Genomic DNA, 19,176 nt, shown 5'->3' on the forward strand with positions numbered 1-19,176 from the left:
TAAGTTATTTTGTATTAGTTATTAGTTTATTACTTACATATTTTCAAACCAAATCATCCAGATCCCACAAGTTACACACAAAAAACTTTTTTATCCTACTCTTTATATTTATTTATTGAAATTAAAAATATTTTTATAGCATTACGATATATGATCTGATTAGCTTTCTTTGATTGCTGTTCTTTTATTCTCCTTTTTTCTGTGAGGTACTTTGTAACTTTGTTATATATAATGTTTAATAAATACAGTTTCTTGCTGTTATTATTATGTCTTTTATTGAATCACCCTGAATAGTGTGGTTTGAATTTGAGTCAGCTCAGCAGACACACCTATAAGGTCAATAACGCTTAAACTTTGAGCTCCAGCAGGAAACAGCCAGGATCCATTACAGTATGATTCATTTATTAATAAACACTGGATGTGGTGCATGGAATTGAGCTTTTAGGATAGGCCAATGTAGAAATGCATCCTTGGTTGGAACAATTAGAGCTTCTGAAGTCATATTAAAGTGGTTGGGGCTAAAAACAATTCTCATCTATGGGAAAACCCTACTTTTCCATAGGCGATTTTACAATTTTTAAAGCAAAATATGGCACTGTTGTGTCCTAATTAGAGAAGGAGTGGGACATAAGGTTTTGGTTCAATTTTATTAAATAAATACAAGCAAGAAGAGTAAAAATCTCAGATTCAAACGAGCTGCACAGCCTGTAACCATTTCCCTGAGATAGCAGAGCAACATATACAACATTTTTACAGCAGTCACCTGCACGTTACATCACACATAGCACACACACACACAGTAAAATGTAACTACTTTTCCAGAGCCAAGTAGCTTATCAAATGATTTATGGCTTTGATATTATTTTTGACATAAAATTTAGTTCTGAGGCAGCTCATTTTGTGATGATGAAAAACAAAGTTTTATGAAACACAATACATCACTACCTGAAAACACCCTGCTGTTCCCCTACCTTGTGGTCAAATAATCAACTAAAAGTTACATAAACTGAGCGGCTTAAACTTGAAAATGCTCATTTTATAATTTACACAGGAGCATATGTACAGTATGTCTTAATCTATCAGCCTGCGGACAGTGCTTTCTGCCTTCAGTCTGCTTCGACCTTCATCTCTTGGGATTAATGATGGAGGCTTTATTTTGGAATAAATGAGCACAAATCTTAATAGAATAATACCTGATATGTTTTTGTCAAATATGTGCCAACAGACAAGTATATGTACAAAGTAGAAATAATCCTGCATCGTCCACAAAGCCAGTTCCTAATATGCAGTCGATGGAGAAACTTAAGTCTTATCCCACAAAAATAAACAGCAGGTTCTTCTGCACTCCAGAGCAACATGTGGCTTCGGTTCATATGTGGAGCCTGTACTCCTCTGTATGTGAGCACTGAACTGTGCTGTCATCATTTTATAGAGTAAAAAAGGGTTGGAAAAAAACTCTTGGAAGAGTAGATAAACTTAACTACAGTCAATGACCAGGGGATTATTCATCCTCGGGGAACTTGAATTTGGCGTAGACGATGAGCATGACTATGGACATGAAGACGCACAATGAGCCAATCACGAGGTAGGCAATACCCAGGAACTCGTTCTTGCCACCCATCCAGGACACGTTGCTGAACACCACCGTCTTTCTGCCACCAAAAGTCAGAACAGGATAATCTGAGGGAAAAGATGTTAAGGAAATGCACCAAGAAGGGAAATACAAAGGATTACAGAAAACGATTAGCTCACTGATGAGCATTAAAAACATGAAAACATGAATCATAAGACTGATTTTGCACATTTTAGCATATTTACTACAAATCATACCCAACTGCTGTTTTTCTGATCACCTATTAAAAATATGGCAACAACTCCTCATTAAAATGTCTATTTTAGTTTTTACTGGTAACTCGTAATGGATCGTGATTATTCATTGCTGCACTTTCTGTCATCTGTCAAGTAATGGTGGTGAAGACAACATCTCCCATGATCCCCCACTGCCTCACAAAATCATCACACACTGCAGTACGCATTGTATGTTTAACTTACATCAATTACCAAACTTTGACTATCAATTAGCAGTCTGAAAACTTTCTATGTTGCTTGCACTGGTAATGATCTGCACAAACATACATGAGTTGTAGTTACACACTTTAAACGTGGGGACACCGTGCTATGTTCCTTTAAGTCAAATAAAAGACTTTAAGAACTTTACATAGGCCTTGCCAAGGGAATCTATCGTGAAAACAATTTGTCTCTCATTTACTTATGTCAGAAGATTTGCCTGTTTTGTTCCTTCTGCATCATTGTGTTGACTCTGCTCAGTTAAAAACAGAACCACACCTCGACTGGTAAAACAAGCTCGACCAAACTGCTGTGGCTGTAATCTGACACAGAACAGGAGGCCATTTCAAGGCCTGACCTCTTTTAGTTGATATGAAGGTCTGTAAATCCTAAAATATCACCTGAGGATTTGGTTTGTTGTGTAGATTTATGTACTATTTTAAACCAATGTTCTTCTTCATGGTCTCCCCATGTAATGGTATCAGTGTGTCTAACAATCAGACAAATACTGTGACAGTAATGTGTGTGGATTATTCATCAATCATCCCTTGCATGCACAACCTATAAGACTAAAGTGGATTTGGTCCCCCCTCTTTTATCCAAGATGCTGATCAAGATCAAGATCAATTAATTATTTTTAAAACATGGTTTTACGTATAATTAGCATCACTCAAGTTAAAAGAGATAGATGTTTTGGGTACAACTCACAGCTGCTGAAAGATCTTACATAAGAAGAATATTAAATGTATGAATTCTTTGTTACAGAATGAGCCTCAATATGTTGAAAATCATGTGTTTTGATTTTTGATGGTGGCGTTTAGTAGTTGAATTAAGCCTGGACCATTTTTTAAATGGAAAAGAATTCAATTGGTTCCCATATGAATGAAAAATATAAGTCATATTCTTTATGCTCAGGATTCAAACAAACTACACTAACATACATGCTTATACCTCCCAGCACTGCCATTCAACTCACAACTGCACCTGTAACATGTAAGGATACTGTAGGCAATTTCAAGAGAGTAGTTCCCGACTGGCAGTCCCTTTGCGTAGTCGCCCTCTGTGATACGTCGATACAGCTTCCTGAAATTTGGCAGGGCTGCCGCCCTCATCCACACCAGGAAGTCCTGGTTGATGAAGCCATTGTTGGCAGGGTCAGTGGGGTCCAGCTCGTAAGCAGGCTTGGGCCAAAACGGGGGTTTCACAGTACCTGAAAGTCAAACTTTGAGTCAGCTATCATGATTTCTAAATGTAACATTAATTACAATGCGAGTTACAATGTGAAGTTTCCTCTTGACGGCCCTGGAGCCCATTATTTACTATAGAAAGCTAAATTACTGCTTTTGTACACAATACTCCAATTCAGCTCTGCTAACACCTTATAAACATTCACTGAATTACTCCATCACAGACAGTGAACTCCAGTAAACTGAACAAGTTACTACCGTTGAAGGCGTCTTTCAGAGGGTTCACCGAGGGGTTTCTGTATTTGACGTTGTAGTCCGTCCACCAAGCGATCCCCTTTCCATCCAGGGTCACCGGCTTTTTTGTCCCTTTGACAATCTGATACAGCTTGAAGGTGTCTTTAAAACAACAAAGAAAAAAATAAAGAATTACTACTTCCTTAAGCATATACAGTTTATTCCAGTTTGATCGCAGTCATTACCTCCGTCAAGAGGGTTATGTTTTCACCCCGGTCCATTTGTTGGGACTGCACGTTTGAACCCCTTAAATTTTGATCAGGAACAGGGGGCGGATCCAGGAATTTCTTTTATCAATATATTTAACATTGTGACATTTTTTTGTTGTTGTTGTCATTTTGCCATGAAAACAAATCCAGTACGGTGATCAGGGGACGGACATCTATACGTTTGTGAAATTCCGTGCAACCTGTTTGAATCTAAGGGAACTGTTGGGCTTTGGCCCAGGTATGCGCTCTACTGAGTGCCATTCGAGTTTTAAATGTTTTTTACTTACCATTGAACATGCTGTTTGCTACTGATCCACATGGGACAATTGGTTTCTTGTCGCTGTAAGCATATGGAGAACAGTCATCACTGGTTTCCTTCAAGAGAGATAGAAAACAGTGATTTTGTTGAGTGAATCGTCTGAGATCTATTATTTGTATGTCAGATGTGAAAGTACATCTACTGCAGCTTTCATTTCTGAACGGTTTTCTAAAAAAAATTCCACTGATAAAGACATGAACTGCACCCATATGTTTGACAAAGGTGGCGCTACAGATCATTTTCAAAAGTGAGCACATATGGATTTAGCTTTACTTCTTAGTTAAAAACAGAGCGTTGGGTGTGTGTGTGTGTTTTTCAATACCCAATTCAGTTAACTCACCTTAAAATTGCCCAGGTCTCCGGACAGCTGGGTGAGATCTTTAGACACACTGTACTTTCTGTAGTTCTGGAAGTAGTTGGACAAACCATAATAAAAGAACAAGGGGCCCTGAGGAGGAAAAGAGAATCACAAAAACACAGCCGAGGGTCAGAGACAGGAGTCTGGCTCAACTTGAAATTTAAAATATTGTTTGTGTGCAATGGGTGCAACCTCAAAGAGAGTGTCAATGGGGAAGTCCATTTTGCACACACAGTCCTTGACATCTGTGTCGGTGCACTTGAAGCATGGCGAGTTTGTATCAACCCCAGTGTAGTCGATCTGTGTGGGAAAGGACAAGAGAGGTCATTATTAATTATTGATCAGCACAACACCTTTCTCTATTGTCTGTTAGAGACACCACACCTCTATAAAACCACAAGCACATATCACTTCCCAGATAGCATACGGAGGTGGGCCAATGCAGCACTTCTTGTGGTCCGGACAAAATGTGTGTGAGCCTGAAGGGGCCCACTTGGAAAATAGCAAATGTGGCCCAAATATGCCAAAACAAATGTGGGCCATTTTTAAGCAAACTTGAGATCATTCCACACGGTAGGTGGGCCCAAACTATTTTGCTATGTGGGTTAAAAGCAGCAATAACAATACACTGAAAAAACATTTTTGCCATTGATTGAAAGTTTGTCCTCTCCTTCCTCTTTTATCTATTGCCATTTACTCTGATGTTTGACCCTCGGTGATCACTCATACCTCCAACACCGTGATGCTCCGCGAAGTGACGAAGAGGGCGACCCCGATGCCGATGAACACCAGGCCAATGACGACAAAACCCGGGATGACGATGCCAGCAGAGAGCATGGGCTGCCATGCCGGAAGCCTCTGCTGAGTGAAGGCGGTGTTGTCAGGCCGGTTGGGTGACTCCTCCTCTTCTTTCACCATTGTCCTTCTGTTTCTGGTCATAAAGTTCATCACGTCACTTGGTTTTTACTTGTTAATAGTATGAACTTTACCTCATTTCAAGATCGTTGTATCACAGCTATGCCAAACATGAGAAACACTCCCTAATATAGACGAATGAGATTTTATCTTTCCTTGCTCTGAAGATTCCCAACTTCTTTAATCTCATTTTTGATTTAATGCGGAATGATGAATACAGCTAGAACCATTATTAGCAAAACATCAATATCATATATCTTGAATCCTAACAAACCAGCAACACCCAGATCAGCCAAGAGCAAAAACATCGATCACAGATCAGATTCACTTCCCCACTTTTAAACCCTCTGTTTACACGAATGGTGAATAGATCAAGAGTGAAACGTTCATATTCTCATTTTAAATCAGATTGGTAGATGTTACTCACACGCAGTGGGATCACAAATGGAGAAAAACAAAGGGAGCCGCCGACACATCGGTTGGTTTCCTGAGGTGGAGGAGACGCGACGGAGCAGATCACCTTTACCTGTGCACCCCCCTCCCCCTTCCTCCCCCGTCCTCCCCCAGCCTGCTCCTCTCCCGGACTGACGTCACCTCGTCTGCAGCACCGACCTGAGATCAGTTTTGCTTCGTAAAACAACGAATGAAGGAAAAAAAATGGGCCGGAGACGCTGAACCTCGATCAGCAATGAATGACTAATTAAAAACCCCCCTTTTTGTTTTACTTTATATTAGAAAACAATGTCGACATGCTTTTGAAAATCGTTCTGTAACACTAGACGAGGAGAGTAACAATAAAATGGACCAATCGCAGCGACAGAATGAGATAGAAATCCCCGCCCTCCCTCGGATTGACAGTTATCTGCGACCAATCGTTTTGCCGGGTGGTGTTCGGTAACGTTTCCTCATCCACCAATCACCACAGAGTTCATCGAGAAGGCGGGGTCCTGCTGCTGTGCCGTCTTTGTGTTGACATCTTCAGGGGATCGAGAGGTAATTTGTAATATTTATATATAATCTATTCTATCTTTTGTTCGCTAAAACAGTTGTTATCAATGTAGGAAAGTTACCCAACAGCTACAGAGTCTAATCTATTGAATATTTGTCTTTGCAAGCGAACCCGGCGCTTTCCTTTTCTCCAGGTCGCACCTGCTACTGTGTCACAGTTGGTGCTAGCTAGTCTATTGTTAGCGGCGCTAGCTAACGTAGCATGGTCTCGTAAGAAACATTTGAAAGGAGATATTTGTAGAAGCGACTCAGATCCACGTTTGCAGCACCGCGTATGTTACGGTTGTGTTAAAGCACCGTGTTATTGTGTGGAGATGAGCTACATGCACGAGGCTGTTAGGAACAAACCGCTAGCTAGCGCAAAGCGTATGGTTGTAGCTTTAGCATGTTGCTGCTAGCGTTGTAGTCAATTAGCTAGTTGACGTTACTACATCTGGTTAAGATGGAAATGAAAGAAATGTTAATAGTATGTGTAAAATACAAGTTCCTGAATAAACATTCCGCCATTGTGTGTTTTCTCAAGCTTCCCCTTTGGCTAACTTGAGAAGCTATTCATTGAATGAGCCACAGTGAAGTATGTGTCATCAGATTATTCACTGGATATTTCTCAATGTGTGTCTGCGTTGAACTTAATTGGCTGCAAAGTCAATAACAGGCCGACGTGTCTGTTCGGCTGCTCCTGTTAGTAACTGTATTTCTGGTTGTGTCTTCATCTCTTAGTGTTTGAATGGATATTACCAGGTGCACGGAGAAATGGGTGAAACAAGAAAAGGTTACTGTCCCAAAGAGTCCTCATTCCATTAATACCATGACATTCATGCACAGTTGATATGATTTTCAGCATCCAGTGACACAGACGGGACATTTTTGGGGCGGTGCGGTTTGACGAAGAGGTTTTCATGCTCGTGATAGTTGTTGTTAATGTTTTAATCTGGTCTGTTGTAAACGATTTTTTGTATACACACTTGTGTTATTTAGTGGTCTTGACCCAAAGTGGACAACACATACATTTTTTTTCTTAGATATTTTTTTCCCAACACACACAACCCACACTTCATCATTCTCATCTGATGTTTAGCAAAATTCTTTTACCACTATTTTGAGCATTGAAATTTCAGCCATTTCATTTACAAGTTATTGTAACTTGGGCTTGTGTGTGTTAATTTTCTAAGGGTTTCATCTCCTAATTTCTCTTTCCCACCTGTGCAGGAGAGGCCTCCACAATCCTCCATAATGCTGTCTAGCAAGAAGTCAGATGCTGGCTCCTCTTCCTCCTCCTCTTCATCCTCTGCTGGTGCAGCAGCAGGGGGTGAAAGGGCTCCAATGTCGGATGCCCAGACTAGTACTTCAACCTCAGCTGCAGGAGCTATGGATGTAAAAAAGAAGGAGAGGTCATCCCCTAGTGGGGAAACTGGAGGAGCCCCTTTGCCCCACCAGGCAGGCCCTGGTGGGGCAGATCCGGACTCAGCTGAAGTCCGCAGGACAAGTCGACGGAAGCGAGCGAAAGTAAGCATCATATGAGTTTCGATGCTTCGTGTTCAAATAAATTTGGCACTGGTAGAAGTCACTTTGTTCATAATTTTAACTTTTAAGTCCAATATTACTCTGTATCTCTACACAGTGTTCAATCAGCACTGGTTGTCTGCAAGTGGACCAGATAGTCAAATATTTCAAGTTGCGATACTGATTTAGTTATTGGACGTCTGAATCTTAAATTAACAGAGAAACAAGCTGAGCAAACAGACCCTCTCAAAGCCTCAACTTCTGTCCTCGGATTTGTAATGTGTTATTCAGTGTTTTTACAGGTTTGAATCAACAGGTCCATTTGTTCTGGAGGGGTGGAGACCTCTCGAGCAATACGGGTCTCAGTAAAAGCCTCCAGAGCAATGAACAGTGAAGGACTCCCATTGTATCCACCAGTGGAAAACCCAGTCTTAAGTCACAGGTTCTCACATCCATGTGTGTCTTAGTTCAAGTTAGAAACAGTAATAATTTGTCATAGTTTGTGCAACATGACATTTTTTTCTTTCCTCCAGAAAGGTATTGGTGAGTTTAAATTGAAACGGGAGAACCCCAACGGTTCATTCACCGCAACGCAGGTTTTAATGATGCTTTTATTGTGCCTACCGTTGCAGGTGGAATACCGTGAGATGGACGAAAGTCTCGCCAATCTGTCGGAAGACGAATATTACTCTGAGGAGGAGAGAAACGCCAAGGCAGAGAAGGAGAGGAAGCAAGTGATCCCTCCTCCACCTCCACCAGTAGAGGAAGAGAATGAGAGTGAACCAGAGGAACCCTCTGGTGAGTCTGAAAACATAGGTAACACATCACTGCAGCGAAATCAGGTTGATATCTTTGGAAAGATGCTTAAAATGTGTGATTTAAAAAGCCCTGTATAAAACTGATATAAAGCAGTTTTTGAATATGTACCCTGTATCTAATTGGTTTTAAATTAACCCATTATGACTCCCATAATAGAGATATATTGCATATATTGCATTACTGTTAGGTGTAGAAGGAGCTGCTTTCCAGAGTCGCCATCCTCACGACCGCATGACATCCCAGGAGGCCGCCTGCTTCCCTGACATCATCAGTGGTCCCCAGCAGACTCAGAAGGTCTTCCTCTACATCCGCAACCGCACAGTAAGTGCCAATATAAACACAACATATTGTGATCAAAGACCACAGGCGACAAGATAATATTTAAAAACATATTTGTATAGTATCTTAATTCCTATCGACCTCATTCAGCTCCAACTGTGGCTGGACAACCCTAAGATCCAGCTGACCTTTGAGGCCACAGCACAGCAGCTTGAAGCTCCATACAACAGTGAGAGATTAAATTCAACCTTATCATCCCTTTGGTTTGTCTATAATTTGATTCCCTAATTGTAGTCGCGTGTAAGTGGAGATTTAATGTACTTGTGTCTTTTTAGGTGATGCCGTGCTGGTTCACAGGATACACAGTTACCTGGAAAGGCATGGTCTCATCAACTTTGGCATTTACAAGAGGGTCAAGCCTTTACCTAGTGAGTTCACTCTATTCATTGCACTGGTAAAGTAACAGTAGCCATTTGTCAAATAAATGCCATTTTGGTTGGAAACCCGAAAATATCTCTGATTTCCTTATGCTTGTTGTTGCAGCTAAGAAGACTGGGAAGGTTATAGTAATTGGTGGTGGTGTGTCTGGCCTCGCTGCAGCCAGGCAGCTGCAGAGCTTTGGGATGGATGTTACAGTATTAGAGGCCAGGGTAAGTCTGTTATTTCAGTTATATTTGGTATTTTGTCACATTTCTGTTAGTCAGCTCTTAGCACAGATCATTTGAGGGTTGTAAAGCATGTACGGTGTTGTGAAACCGTGCCTCCACCTACCCTCTGTTTAGTATGGTATAAATGTTCCTTTTCTACGAGTTAATTTCATATCTAATCAACTGAGTTTAACTAACCTTGCTTTTTATAATTTTAAAACTGCCACAAGTTTACAATGTTATTATATATTGACTTAATTTTTTTTTACAGGACCGTGTTGGAGGCAGAGTGGCCACGTTTAGGAAGGGAAACTATGTTGCTGATCTGGGAGCAATGGTGGTGACGGGCCTGGGTATGAATCCAATTCTTTCTTTTAATGTGAACACTCAAGTCAAAGTATCCTATAAATGTTAAGTATCCAGTTAGTTGCATTTTATTCCACATGAATACTACATCAGTTGATCTGTAGAAGTATAAGCTAAGTGCAGGATACAAGTGATTATTCTGTGTCATTTTTGGTTTCGATTGAGAACATTGCACTTTATTCACTGCATTAACAGCCAGATAATGGTCTTTTCTTAGAATCTGCTGTTACTTCAATGTTCCTGTAGAGGGTGGTATTGCTCATGTATATGCTATGTCGCCTTCAATTTTGTGTGTTTGCTTGTCCAGGAGGGAATCCCATGGCAGTGATCAGCAAGCAGGTTAACATGGAGCTGGCCAAGATCAAGCAGAAGTGTCCGCTGTATGAAGCCAATGGCCAGGCTGTGAGTATAATGAAATAACCTTCATGAGTAAACTGAGTTGCCTCTGGTCCATTATCCTGCCACAGCCAGGCTCCTTGGGGTATTCTCACATTTAACAAGTAGAATCCTGAGATACCTTATGGGTAATTAAATATTTACAGGAGTTGTAAAAAAAAAAAAGGCTCCACTTTCGGTTGATTTGTCGTTTTGTAACAATCCCAGGTTTTCTCATGAGGCTAAGAAATAACTTCACAGCTTGATAAATGGCAAAAGGCTAATGGCAGCAGAGGCGTGCATGGGATTGTGCAAGTGCTTCGGCAGCAGATGCTTGAAGAAATACGCGCTTGCTTCAGTCGCACCAACATTTTGAAGATCTCTTACAAACAGCATAGTAATAAGCATCCATCAGGGAAGTGTAGCCACATCTGCATTAGATACACACTATATATCCCGATTACATTTATCAAACAAGGACCTCGTGTTGTTTACTTCCTTCAACAGGAGATGTTTATGTATGTGCATGACTTTCCTCAGTGCTCTTGTATCTGGGTTTGCAGCTGCTCTCCGAGTGTGTTGTGGCCCCCGAGGCAGGAATCTGGCTTTCTATGATCCACTAAAACACAATGAGCAGTGGATGCATTTAACTGCTTACCATCGCGTGTCAGCAACACCAGCTCCTGTTCTTTCAGAGCAGAGCAGAGCAGAAAACGGATACAGCCTAATGTCATCTAATTGGAAGCAAACCCAGTCCCCCCCCCCCTCCGGCCTCCATCCGTCAAGTGGCAGCAATAGTAGTAGGATGTTTAGGTTCATTTTCAGGGCATGTCCATTGAAGTAGAGACTCAACCAGTGGGACTCTTGAAACATCCACATCACTTGTAACTGGTTTCCTCCCCCTGCAGGAAAGGGCAGATTAAATGTACATGTTTTACTTTTGTGCAAACCTGTATGAGGTTAAAGTTGTGTTTACTTAATATTCTCTCTCTCTTTCTCTCCTCCCCTCCCCTGTTGTCTTCTCAACCTCTCCCATGTTCATCTTTTGGTGAACTACTAAAGGGGGAACGGTGCACAAGTGTATGTATTGGTTTATTTACATAATATATTCCTTACCTAACTTTGAATCCCTTTCAAGTTCCATTCATTATGATTTGACTCCATGTAAACCCACCATTTCACATTCATGAGCAGCCCAATGTTAATCTTTTTAATAAGATGTAGTTTCCTTTTGAAAATGTTGGAGGGTAGATTTGTGTAAAAGTCTAACAAGACATTTCCGTCATAAATAGCACAATGTCCGGCACTGTTTGAACTGTTGCTATGTTAGCATGGTGTCCATATTCAATGAAGCATGTTTTGAGTCTGTTACTGCATGTTCATCAAGACATGTAAATGTGTTTCTTTGGGGCAATGACTATCATTCATGCCTTTTCTGCTTTTATATAGTAAATCAATCAGTAACTTAAATGACTTAAAGTTTAAATAATGAGTTACAAGTTGATTTTGTAAAGTTAAAATGCAATCAAGGCAAAACATGAAAACGTTTTTAAAAAATTGTCAATATGTGCCTTTAGTTGTAGTAAGTCATGTATGTTTTTCTTTTAGCTTTATAGAAGATTCAGTCACTACTGTCTTTAGTGTGACTTACAGCCAAGTGTCCTTGTTGTCCAAATCGTGTGTCCAGGTGCCAAAAGAAAAAGATGAGATGGTCGAGCAGGAGTTCAACCGACTGCTGGAGGCCACCTCCTACCTCAGCCACCAACTGGACTTCAACTTCCTCAACAACAAACCTGTTTCTCTGGGACAGGCCCTGGAGGTGGTCATACAGTGAGTAGGAAGTACACTGCACAAGCTGTCACATAAAGAAAAGATGTATAGAAATACACACAAACACGATTTCTTGTGTGTCTGTGTGTGCAGGCTGCAGGAGAAACACGTAAAAGACGAGCAAATCGAACACTGGAAGAAGATTGTAAAGACTCAGGAAGATCTCAGGGATCTTCTCAACAAGGTGAGAATAAGTTGTTTTTGTGACAGAGGAAGCCTTAAACAACTTTCAGTGTGCTGTGCCACTTTTGAATTTACTTAACTTGCAAATCAAGTTGTCAAGACAATGACATTAATTATCATTTTATACTTTCTAGGTCGAAAAATGTGTTTTAAAACTTCTCAATGTTTGAATGAAAAATAGTTTAGTAAAGAATTCTGACTCAACAAGTTATTTATCCCTCTTTCACTGTCTTCTTCTCCAAGATGGTGTCGGCTAAGGAACGGGTGAAGGAGCTCCATCAGCAGTATAAAGAAGCCAGTGAAGTCAAACCACCCAGAGACATCACGGCGGAGTTCCTAGTGAAGAGCAAACACCGGGACCTCACCTCGCTCTGCAAAGTGAGTTCAACCGCTGTTTCAGAAAAAGAAAGAAACGTAGAAAGAAGAGTGACGTAGAAAGAAGAGTGACGTAGAACAAAGTTACGATTAAAAACCGATCTCCCTACAGAAAGTTTCAAGCTGCAGTTATCTAGATTGTTTGTTGTCCAGAACAGATTCCTATGTGACACTTTCATGACTTCTTTAGATGTCTTGGAACGGGCAGGAATCAGATTGCACGACTTAAAATAATCTTGCTACTGCAGTTAAGTTTTAAGAAGCTAACTGTTCCCACCTGCGTTTTTGTGGTGTGGTGGATAACGTATTGTCTCTGTCATTTACTTTGGTTTGAACCCCTTTGAAGCTCTATTTGATTTTCTAGGTTGATGATTAGCTGTATCAAAAGGTCCACCACTAAAATCTGAAGGACTGAAACACTCAAGAAATACAAAGATCAAGTATTAGTACGCTGAGGAAGTTCGAGCATGTAAAAGGGATGTTTAATGGGCTGCGAGGTCAGGGCGCTGTGCAGAGATCCAATGCCGTGCGATCTAAGTAAACAAGACGGCCTGTGTTTAAGTGGTTTAATGCTTTGGTGGGATGTATTATTACGGCGAGTGCTGCTGTTTTATTTTTGGTGCGGACAAATCACCTCCACTGCTGCGATGTGTATATTTTAGTAGGAGGTTTTAGTTGGTTTAAACACAGCTGGTGTCTCGAGCTGGATTCGTCTGTAACTCATCCGCTGTCTGAGAAACCACTTCAAGGCTTTGAATCACGGTCTGACTGTCTGTATGTCTGCGGAGGCAAACGCACACATTTTCAGCATTACATTAAAGAGAGAGTGTGTGTGTGTGTGTGTGTGTGTGTGTGTGTGTGTGTGTGTGTGTGTGTGTGTGTGTGTGTGTGTGTGTGTGTGTGTGTGTGTGTGTGTGTGTGTGTGTGTGTGTGTGTGTGTGTGTGTGTGTGTGTGTGTACATGACATGCATGACTACACCATATAACAAGATTTTAAGGGTAATAAGGCGACGGCTGTAGCAGGCATAGATCAGATGTTATAGACTTGACTGAGTGTAGCTTGGTGCCTGGCGTGGTAGGTGGTATGGCCCGACTCTGCTTCGCTGTCATAGTTGATTCTGTTGTGGTGGACTGATGAATAGGTGGAGTCGGCCCTTTCTGTCAGGACTGCTTGTCCTTTCCGCATGACCTGAAACCCTCTGGGTGTGCACCTTGTACACACACACATGCACACGTATGCCATGCACACTCTCACCTAGTTCAAATGTGACTCATGGACCCGAAGAGCTGGTTATATCTTCATATATTTAGAACTTAAAAGTCTAAAGAGATAACCAGCTCTTCGAGTCTATGAGCCAAAAGTAAAGCAGTATTGTTTTTTAAAATCTTTAATATGTCTTTCTGCCTCGTCTGTGTAGGAATACGATGAGTTGGTGGAGATGCAGGCTAAAATGGAGGAGAAGCTGCAGGAGCTGGAGGCCAATCCACCGAGGTAACTCATCCTGTGGAAGTTTCAGCACAATCTCTTTTAACTGCAACCAAAACAAAGAACGGAGGAGCTCCGATTACCAGACGCACAGAGGGCGTGTCAATTCATTCTCTGCCCAGGGTGGCGTTATTCCACTGTATCTTTACACAGAAAATATATTAATCTTGTTTAAAAACCTTTTGAATGGTTACAAAACACACCTGTTATTATGCTGCAGCCTGTAGCAGCACATGCACACCCTGTCACAATGTTCCTATTTTAAAGGTGTTATTACGTTGGGAGCAGATTTTCTCACTTGTGCATGAGTAAACCTGTTCCAATGATGTCAACGTTCAACACCGTGTCTCTTTCCCCCCCCTTTGTTTCCCACAGTGATGTTTACCTGTCGTCCAGGGATCGGCAGATCCTTGACTGGCACTTTGCCAACCTGGAGTTTGCCAACGCTACACCCCTCTCCACCCTCTCTCTCAAGCACTGGGATCAGGTATGTACATGCACCCATTCAGAAATGTCATAACCGTGCAGTCCCGACAATGGACCTGTGAAGCAAAGACACTTGATCCTCTTACGTTCTCATGTGTGTGATGTGTTTCACTAGTTTGATTATGGGATGTTCCTGCTGTGCTGCTTCATTACATTAGGAAGTTAATGCTGCTGGAATGATATATTTTTCATTGATCCACAGGATGATGACTTTGAGTTCACCGGCAGCCACCTGACAGTGAGGAACGGCTACTCGTGTGTCCCCGTGGCCCTGGCCGAGGGCTTGGACATCAAACTGAACACAGCAGTGCGGCAGGTCCGGTACACAGCATCTGGTATGTGTTCACAACTGTGATTGTGTGTTTTCTTTTACAGATTTCATACTTGAAATATGCAGTGTGTGTTTGACATGTTTTTCATCTGTTTGACCTCCAGGCTGTGAGGTGATAGCAGTCAACACTCGCTCCACGACCCAGACCTTCATCTACAAGTGCGACGCTGTTCTGTGCACCCTGCCCCTTGGAGTGTTGAAGCAGCAGCCCCCCGCTGTGCAGTTTGTTCCCCCGCTGCCTGAGTGGAAAACATCTGCCATACAGAGGATGGGCTTCGGCAACCTCAACAAGGTTGGGCTCCTCAACAGGCTAAGTGCCAATATGGTGCTTAAGGCTTTATTAGAACAGGCCTCCTTCATTCCCTCCTAAGCAAACTACTGGATCACATACACATTTTAGTGCGTTTAGTGTTAACAGTAGAGATTTGACTCATAAACCCTCAATCACTACAGGATAGCATTTCTCCCCTGTCGAGTCAGCATGTGAAAAAAGTGAATCAGGTTGTAAATCGTGCAGTGGGTCCTCACAGTATGTTTTCCTGAGGGACTCCTCCTAGTGCTGTTTCTGCTGCAGTGTCCTTACGCTGGCAATCTGACCTTCAGCTTCTAGAGAGGCTCCTGCAGCCAAAACACAATGAGCTCAGCATTCAGAATCTGTTCAGTCATTTTACTTGCAGGTATACGTGTACGTTTCTTTTGGGCTTTTCCAATCTGCACCTTCTGTATTCAACTTGTTCGCTCCCTCCACTTGACTGTTGAATCTTCTTTGATAAAGTGTACAGTTGATAGCGTACAGCTTGGAGAACAAGGATTCCCCTCTTGATTCCCTCTTGGTTCTTTGCTCAGATGAAGAATTAGAGTTCGAGGCTGTTGCGTGCAAGCGGTCGATGCTTTTTGCCAGCGTGTCGGTAATCCGATCAGAGTGCTCATTCTGCGTCGCTCCTGACCCACCAGCTCTCTCTCTCCCTCTGTAGCCGAGCATCATCTGCAGCAGAGCAGTTTATCTCCTAATTCTGCTGCAGCACAGACAGCACCGCATGATTATGCAATCTGAGCTGCTAGCAAACTTTATTACCAGCAGGGGGAGCTCTACCATTCACGCAGCAATGACTGGTGTTGCAGTCAATGTGCTGAATGTGAGTTGAGTTCTTGCCTCAAATATACAGTTTGATTGTTGTGTGACGGTTTTGGTTTCTGTGTTCCTCCCCCTCCTTCAGGTGGTGTTGTGTTTTGACCGTGTGTTCTGGGACCCGAGCGTCAACCTGTTCGGTCACGTCGGCTCCACCACAGCAAGTCGGGGCGAACTCTTCCTCTTCTGGAACCTTTACAAAGGTTATTTCAGTCACACTATTTGATTTGGATTATCCATGATTCAATGGATGCACAACTGTGCAGCACTTAATTGAAAAGTATTACCGTCCATGTCTGCCCTTTATTTATCTAAGCTAATAAATAAAACAACAGTGTCTGAAACAGAGTGTTACATTTCCCCCCGTCAGCCCCGATCCTGCTCGCTCTGATGGCTGGCGAGGCCGCGGGCATCATGGAGAACATCAGTGATGACGTCATTGTCGGACGCTGCCTGGCCATTCTCAAAGGAATATTTGGAAGCAGCGCTGTGCCGCAGGTCTGTACATCCGTCTGTAAATCTCTCTGTTTGTCTGTATGTGGCTCGCATATATGGAACATGTTTGTCCATCTAGAACATTATTGTCCATTCATCTTTCACTTCTTCCACCAAACTGTTTACTTCTGTCCAAAATCCTGGCAGTTTTGATCCAGTGCAGCTTCATTTTGTTTGTTGTTTACAGAGAAATAGGGCTGAATCTCAACCATTTGCGTTTTTCTCTGGTTTTTCCAGTACTTAAAGTGGAATGTCAGCTTAGTTCCTGAAGCGAGACCCCTGTAACCAGCACAGTGTGACAGCAAGCACATGTGAAAGGCCCTCGCTAGCGTAGTCGCATCCAAACCACCCGTCATTATAAATCATTTGCTTATGGTTTCAAATTGGATAAAATCATATGCATGAAGGCCAGATTTGGAGCCCGTCGCCATCCAGCTGTTTACAGGTTCTTCTTAATACCATCATGGAAACTCCTAACAAGTATGTGTTGTTGTTTGTCGCCATGGCAGCCGAAGGAGACTGTGGTCACTCGTTGGCGTGCCGACCCCTGGGCGCGAGGCTCCTACTCGTACGTTGCGGCAGGTTCCTCGGGTAACGACTACGACCTGATGGCACAACCCATCACACCGGGGCCGGCCATACCTGGAGCCTCACAGGTAAACAAACAGAGAGCTGGTGCTGGAGCTGGTCGGAGCGTCATGTTTATGTTTGGGTGAGAATGACAGTGTTTGTGTGTGAGAATGAGGAAGAGGAGGCCTCCCAGCTCGCCCGCAATATTCAACCAAACCAAACCAGAGCATTTTATTCCCGATGCAGTTGTTTTCTTGGCTCTTTTCATGTTGGCGTGCTGATTAATGTGAACAAGTCATATTTATGTGTTGACTGATGACTTCTGGCAGTTCGTTACCACAACCCCCTCCGTCTCTCGTTCTCTCCAGGCTCCCATTTTCCCTTTTTATTATGTTGAGACAATCCAACATCCCTCTCAGTGTGGTTTTTCTTTTTCCCCCTTCTCAGCCCGTCCCCCGTCTGTTCTTCGCCGGCGAGCACACCATCAGGAATTACCCGGCCACGGTTCACGGCGCCCTCCTCAGCGGGCTCCGGGAGGCCGGACGCATCGCAGACCAGTTCCTCGGTGCCATGTACACGCTTCCCCGACAGGCCACTCCGGCAGCCGCCAGCAACCCTCCGCAGGCTCAGCCCACCCCCAGCGTCTGAAATGGATCCTGCCGCCTCGGGACTGTTTGTGAAAATAAAAGATAAAGGTTTACCCAGAAACTGTCGGATGTGAAAGATCTTGAAAGTCGAGGAAACAACTTTGCCTCTTTGCCTTCTGACTGAAATAACGACACTCCTACAGTTAATTTCCAGCTTGTATGTATAACGCGGAAATGAGATTCTTTCACTGGACCATTTCAATTCCTCAGACTGGTGATAATACATTCAGTTGACCTACATGTAACTAACAGAGGCAGATGTATCCCACTACAGAGACTGGGCTGTGAATAAATCTCAGTTTTTATTACACTCTGATGTAATAATCCATCTGAAACTCAGTCTTAAAAGTGAAGCATGGCATTACTTTCAGTCCTCAGAGTGTTTGTGATCCCATGTTAGAGTGCGCTTGCAGGAAGCAGCGTCTATTTATGTACCCCTGTCTGAACGTTTAAAGAATGTCTGGAAAGTATTTTACTACAACTTAAACCCAGATATTGTACAAGTTATAAATGACCAGTTCAGTAGCACTGTGTCCATCCTCTAAAACCTAAGCAAAATACATTCTTTCCAGGGGCCTTGTCTTGGTCGTCTTTTGCCATGAACCGTAGCTCGTACATTTGATTTCTGTCATTTAGGTTGCAGGGTAGAGAGGAAATAGTTTGTATTGAAAGCTAAAATATTGTTTGTTTAAAGAATATTTGTGAATGTTACTTTTTGTTTTCTTTTTTTGCCGTAGTATTTTATTATGGTTGTCATCACACTTTTATATTGTCAACTGTTTTTGTTATTAAAAGAAGAGAGAAATTTCAGCTTGAAGTCAGTGTGTTTTGTTTCTGGAAGAATTTTCAAGTCCGTAAAGTTTCTTTAATGCAGCTTTTCTAGAAACAAAAATCCAAAAAGTTCACTGTGGCCTCACAAAATGTGTTTTAGCCTCTTGAACAAATCTCAAGTCGGCCTTTGGTGAATTTCTTCAAATGTATCCAGGTGTCACTTGGACTTTAAGGTGGAATAGATTTCAGAGGACAAAGGTCACAGGGATCTGTTGGAAAAAAACGTATGTAGACTGAAACAGCAGCGCTGGGCACAAGCACACAACCGCAGGATGGTAATTTGAGTTATACTTGTGTACAAAACTATCATGGCTGCTGCTCTGACCTTCCACTGACCCTCCTTGATTTCAGGTCTGGCTGCTTCCCAGTGTCTGTGGTACTGCGTGAGGGGGGGTGGTAGACGAGGGTCCCTGGCAGCGACTCCTTCATAGTGGGGGATCCGATGAATGATGGAAGGGGGAAGGGGG

At 42.5% G+C, this 19,176-nt stretch overlaps 2 protein-coding genes across 8 annotated transcripts; one reads left to right on the top strand and one right to left on the bottom strand.

Moving 5' to 3' along the window:
• Positions 1-633: 633 nt before the first annotated feature.
• Positions 634-5,938, bottom strand: tmem30b (transmembrane protein 30B). Of its 2 annotated transcripts, none has more exons than XM_034577240.1 (8): positions 5,777-5,938; positions 5,164-5,365; positions 4,627-4,734; positions 4,417-4,524; positions 4,045-4,132; positions 3,513-3,650; positions 3,071-3,277; positions 634-1,680 (listed from the first exon to the last, which is right to left on the bottom strand). In XM_034577240.1, the coding sequence occupies exons 2-8, from the start codon at positions 5,350-5,352 to the stop codon at positions 1,502-1,504; spliced, it is 1,017 nt and encodes a 338-aa protein (XP_034433131.1). In that variant the 5' UTR covers positions 5,353-5,365; positions 5,777-5,938; the 3' UTR covers positions 634-1,501. The 2 variants fall into 2 exon arrangements, with proteins under 2 accessions (XP_034433131.1, XP_034433133.1); XM_034577242.1 differs by having other exon boundaries at positions 5,164-5,359; positions 5,777-5,898.
• Positions 5,939-6,231: 293 nt separating this feature from the next.
• kdm1a (lysine (K)-specific demethylase 1a) lies at positions 6,232-18,687 on the top strand. 6 transcript variants are annotated; one of them, XM_034577233.1, is made up of 22 exons: positions 6,232-6,342; positions 7,078-7,129; positions 7,567-7,863; positions 8,490-8,676; positions 8,867-9,000; positions 9,109-9,187; positions 9,294-9,386; positions 9,502-9,608; positions 9,877-9,958; positions 10,279-10,373; positions 11,409-11,426; positions 12,034-12,176; positions 12,270-12,360; positions 12,603-12,737; positions 14,153-14,226; positions 14,596-14,707; positions 14,909-15,041; positions 15,142-15,329; positions 16,255-16,369; positions 16,537-16,664; positions 17,171-17,317; positions 17,679-18,687. In XM_034577233.1, exons 2-22 carry the CDS (start codon positions 7,085-7,087, stop codon positions 17,877-17,879), a joined length of 2,604 nt encoding a protein of 867 aa, XP_034433124.1. In that variant the 5' UTR covers positions 6,232-6,342; positions 7,078-7,084; the 3' UTR covers positions 17,880-18,687. The 6 variants fall into 6 exon arrangements, with proteins under 6 accessions (XP_034433124.1, XP_034433126.1, XP_034433128.1 ...); XM_034577235.1 differs by having other exon boundaries at positions 8,490-8,658; positions 17,679-17,879; XM_034577237.1 differs by having other exon boundaries at positions 8,490-8,658; positions 8,873-9,000; positions 17,679-17,879.
• Positions 18,688-19,176: the final 489 nt, after the last annotated feature.

This window comes from Hippoglossus hippoglossus, chromosome 22 (assembly GCF_009819705.1).
Source record: "Hippoglossus hippoglossus isolate fHipHip1 chromosome 22, fHipHip1.pri, whole genome shotgun sequence".
Taxonomy (NCBI): Eukaryota; Metazoa; Chordata; class Actinopteri; order Pleuronectiformes; family Pleuronectidae; genus Hippoglossus; species Hippoglossus hippoglossus.

Excerpts from the sequence above, each read along its gene's own strand:
- tmem30b (XM_034577240.1), bottom strand. The coding sequence starts at position 5,352 with ATGGTGAAAGAAGAGGAGGAGTCACCCAACCGGCCTGACAACACCGCC. Across the intron at positions 4,133-4,416 it reads GAGACCTGGGCAATTTTAAG|GAAACCAGTGATGACTGTTC; the intron begins GTGAGTTAACTG and ends TCTCTCTTGAAG. Across the intron at positions 1,681-3,070 it reads CTCTCTTGAAATTGCCTACA|ATTATCCTGTTCTGACTTTT; the intron begins GTATCCTTACAT and ends CTTTTCCCTCAG.
- kdm1a (XM_034577233.1), top strand. The coding sequence starts at position 7,085 with ATGGATATTACCAGGTGCACGGAGAAATGGGTGAAACAAGAAAAG. Across the intron at positions 9,001-9,108 it reads TCTACATCCGCAACCGCACA|CTCCAACTGTGGCTGGACAA; the intron begins GTAAGTGCCAAT and ends GACCTCATTCAG. Across the intron at positions 9,959-10,278 it reads AATGGTGGTGACGGGCCTGG|GAGGGAATCCCATGGCAGTG; the intron begins GTATGAATCCAA and ends TTGCTTGTCCAG.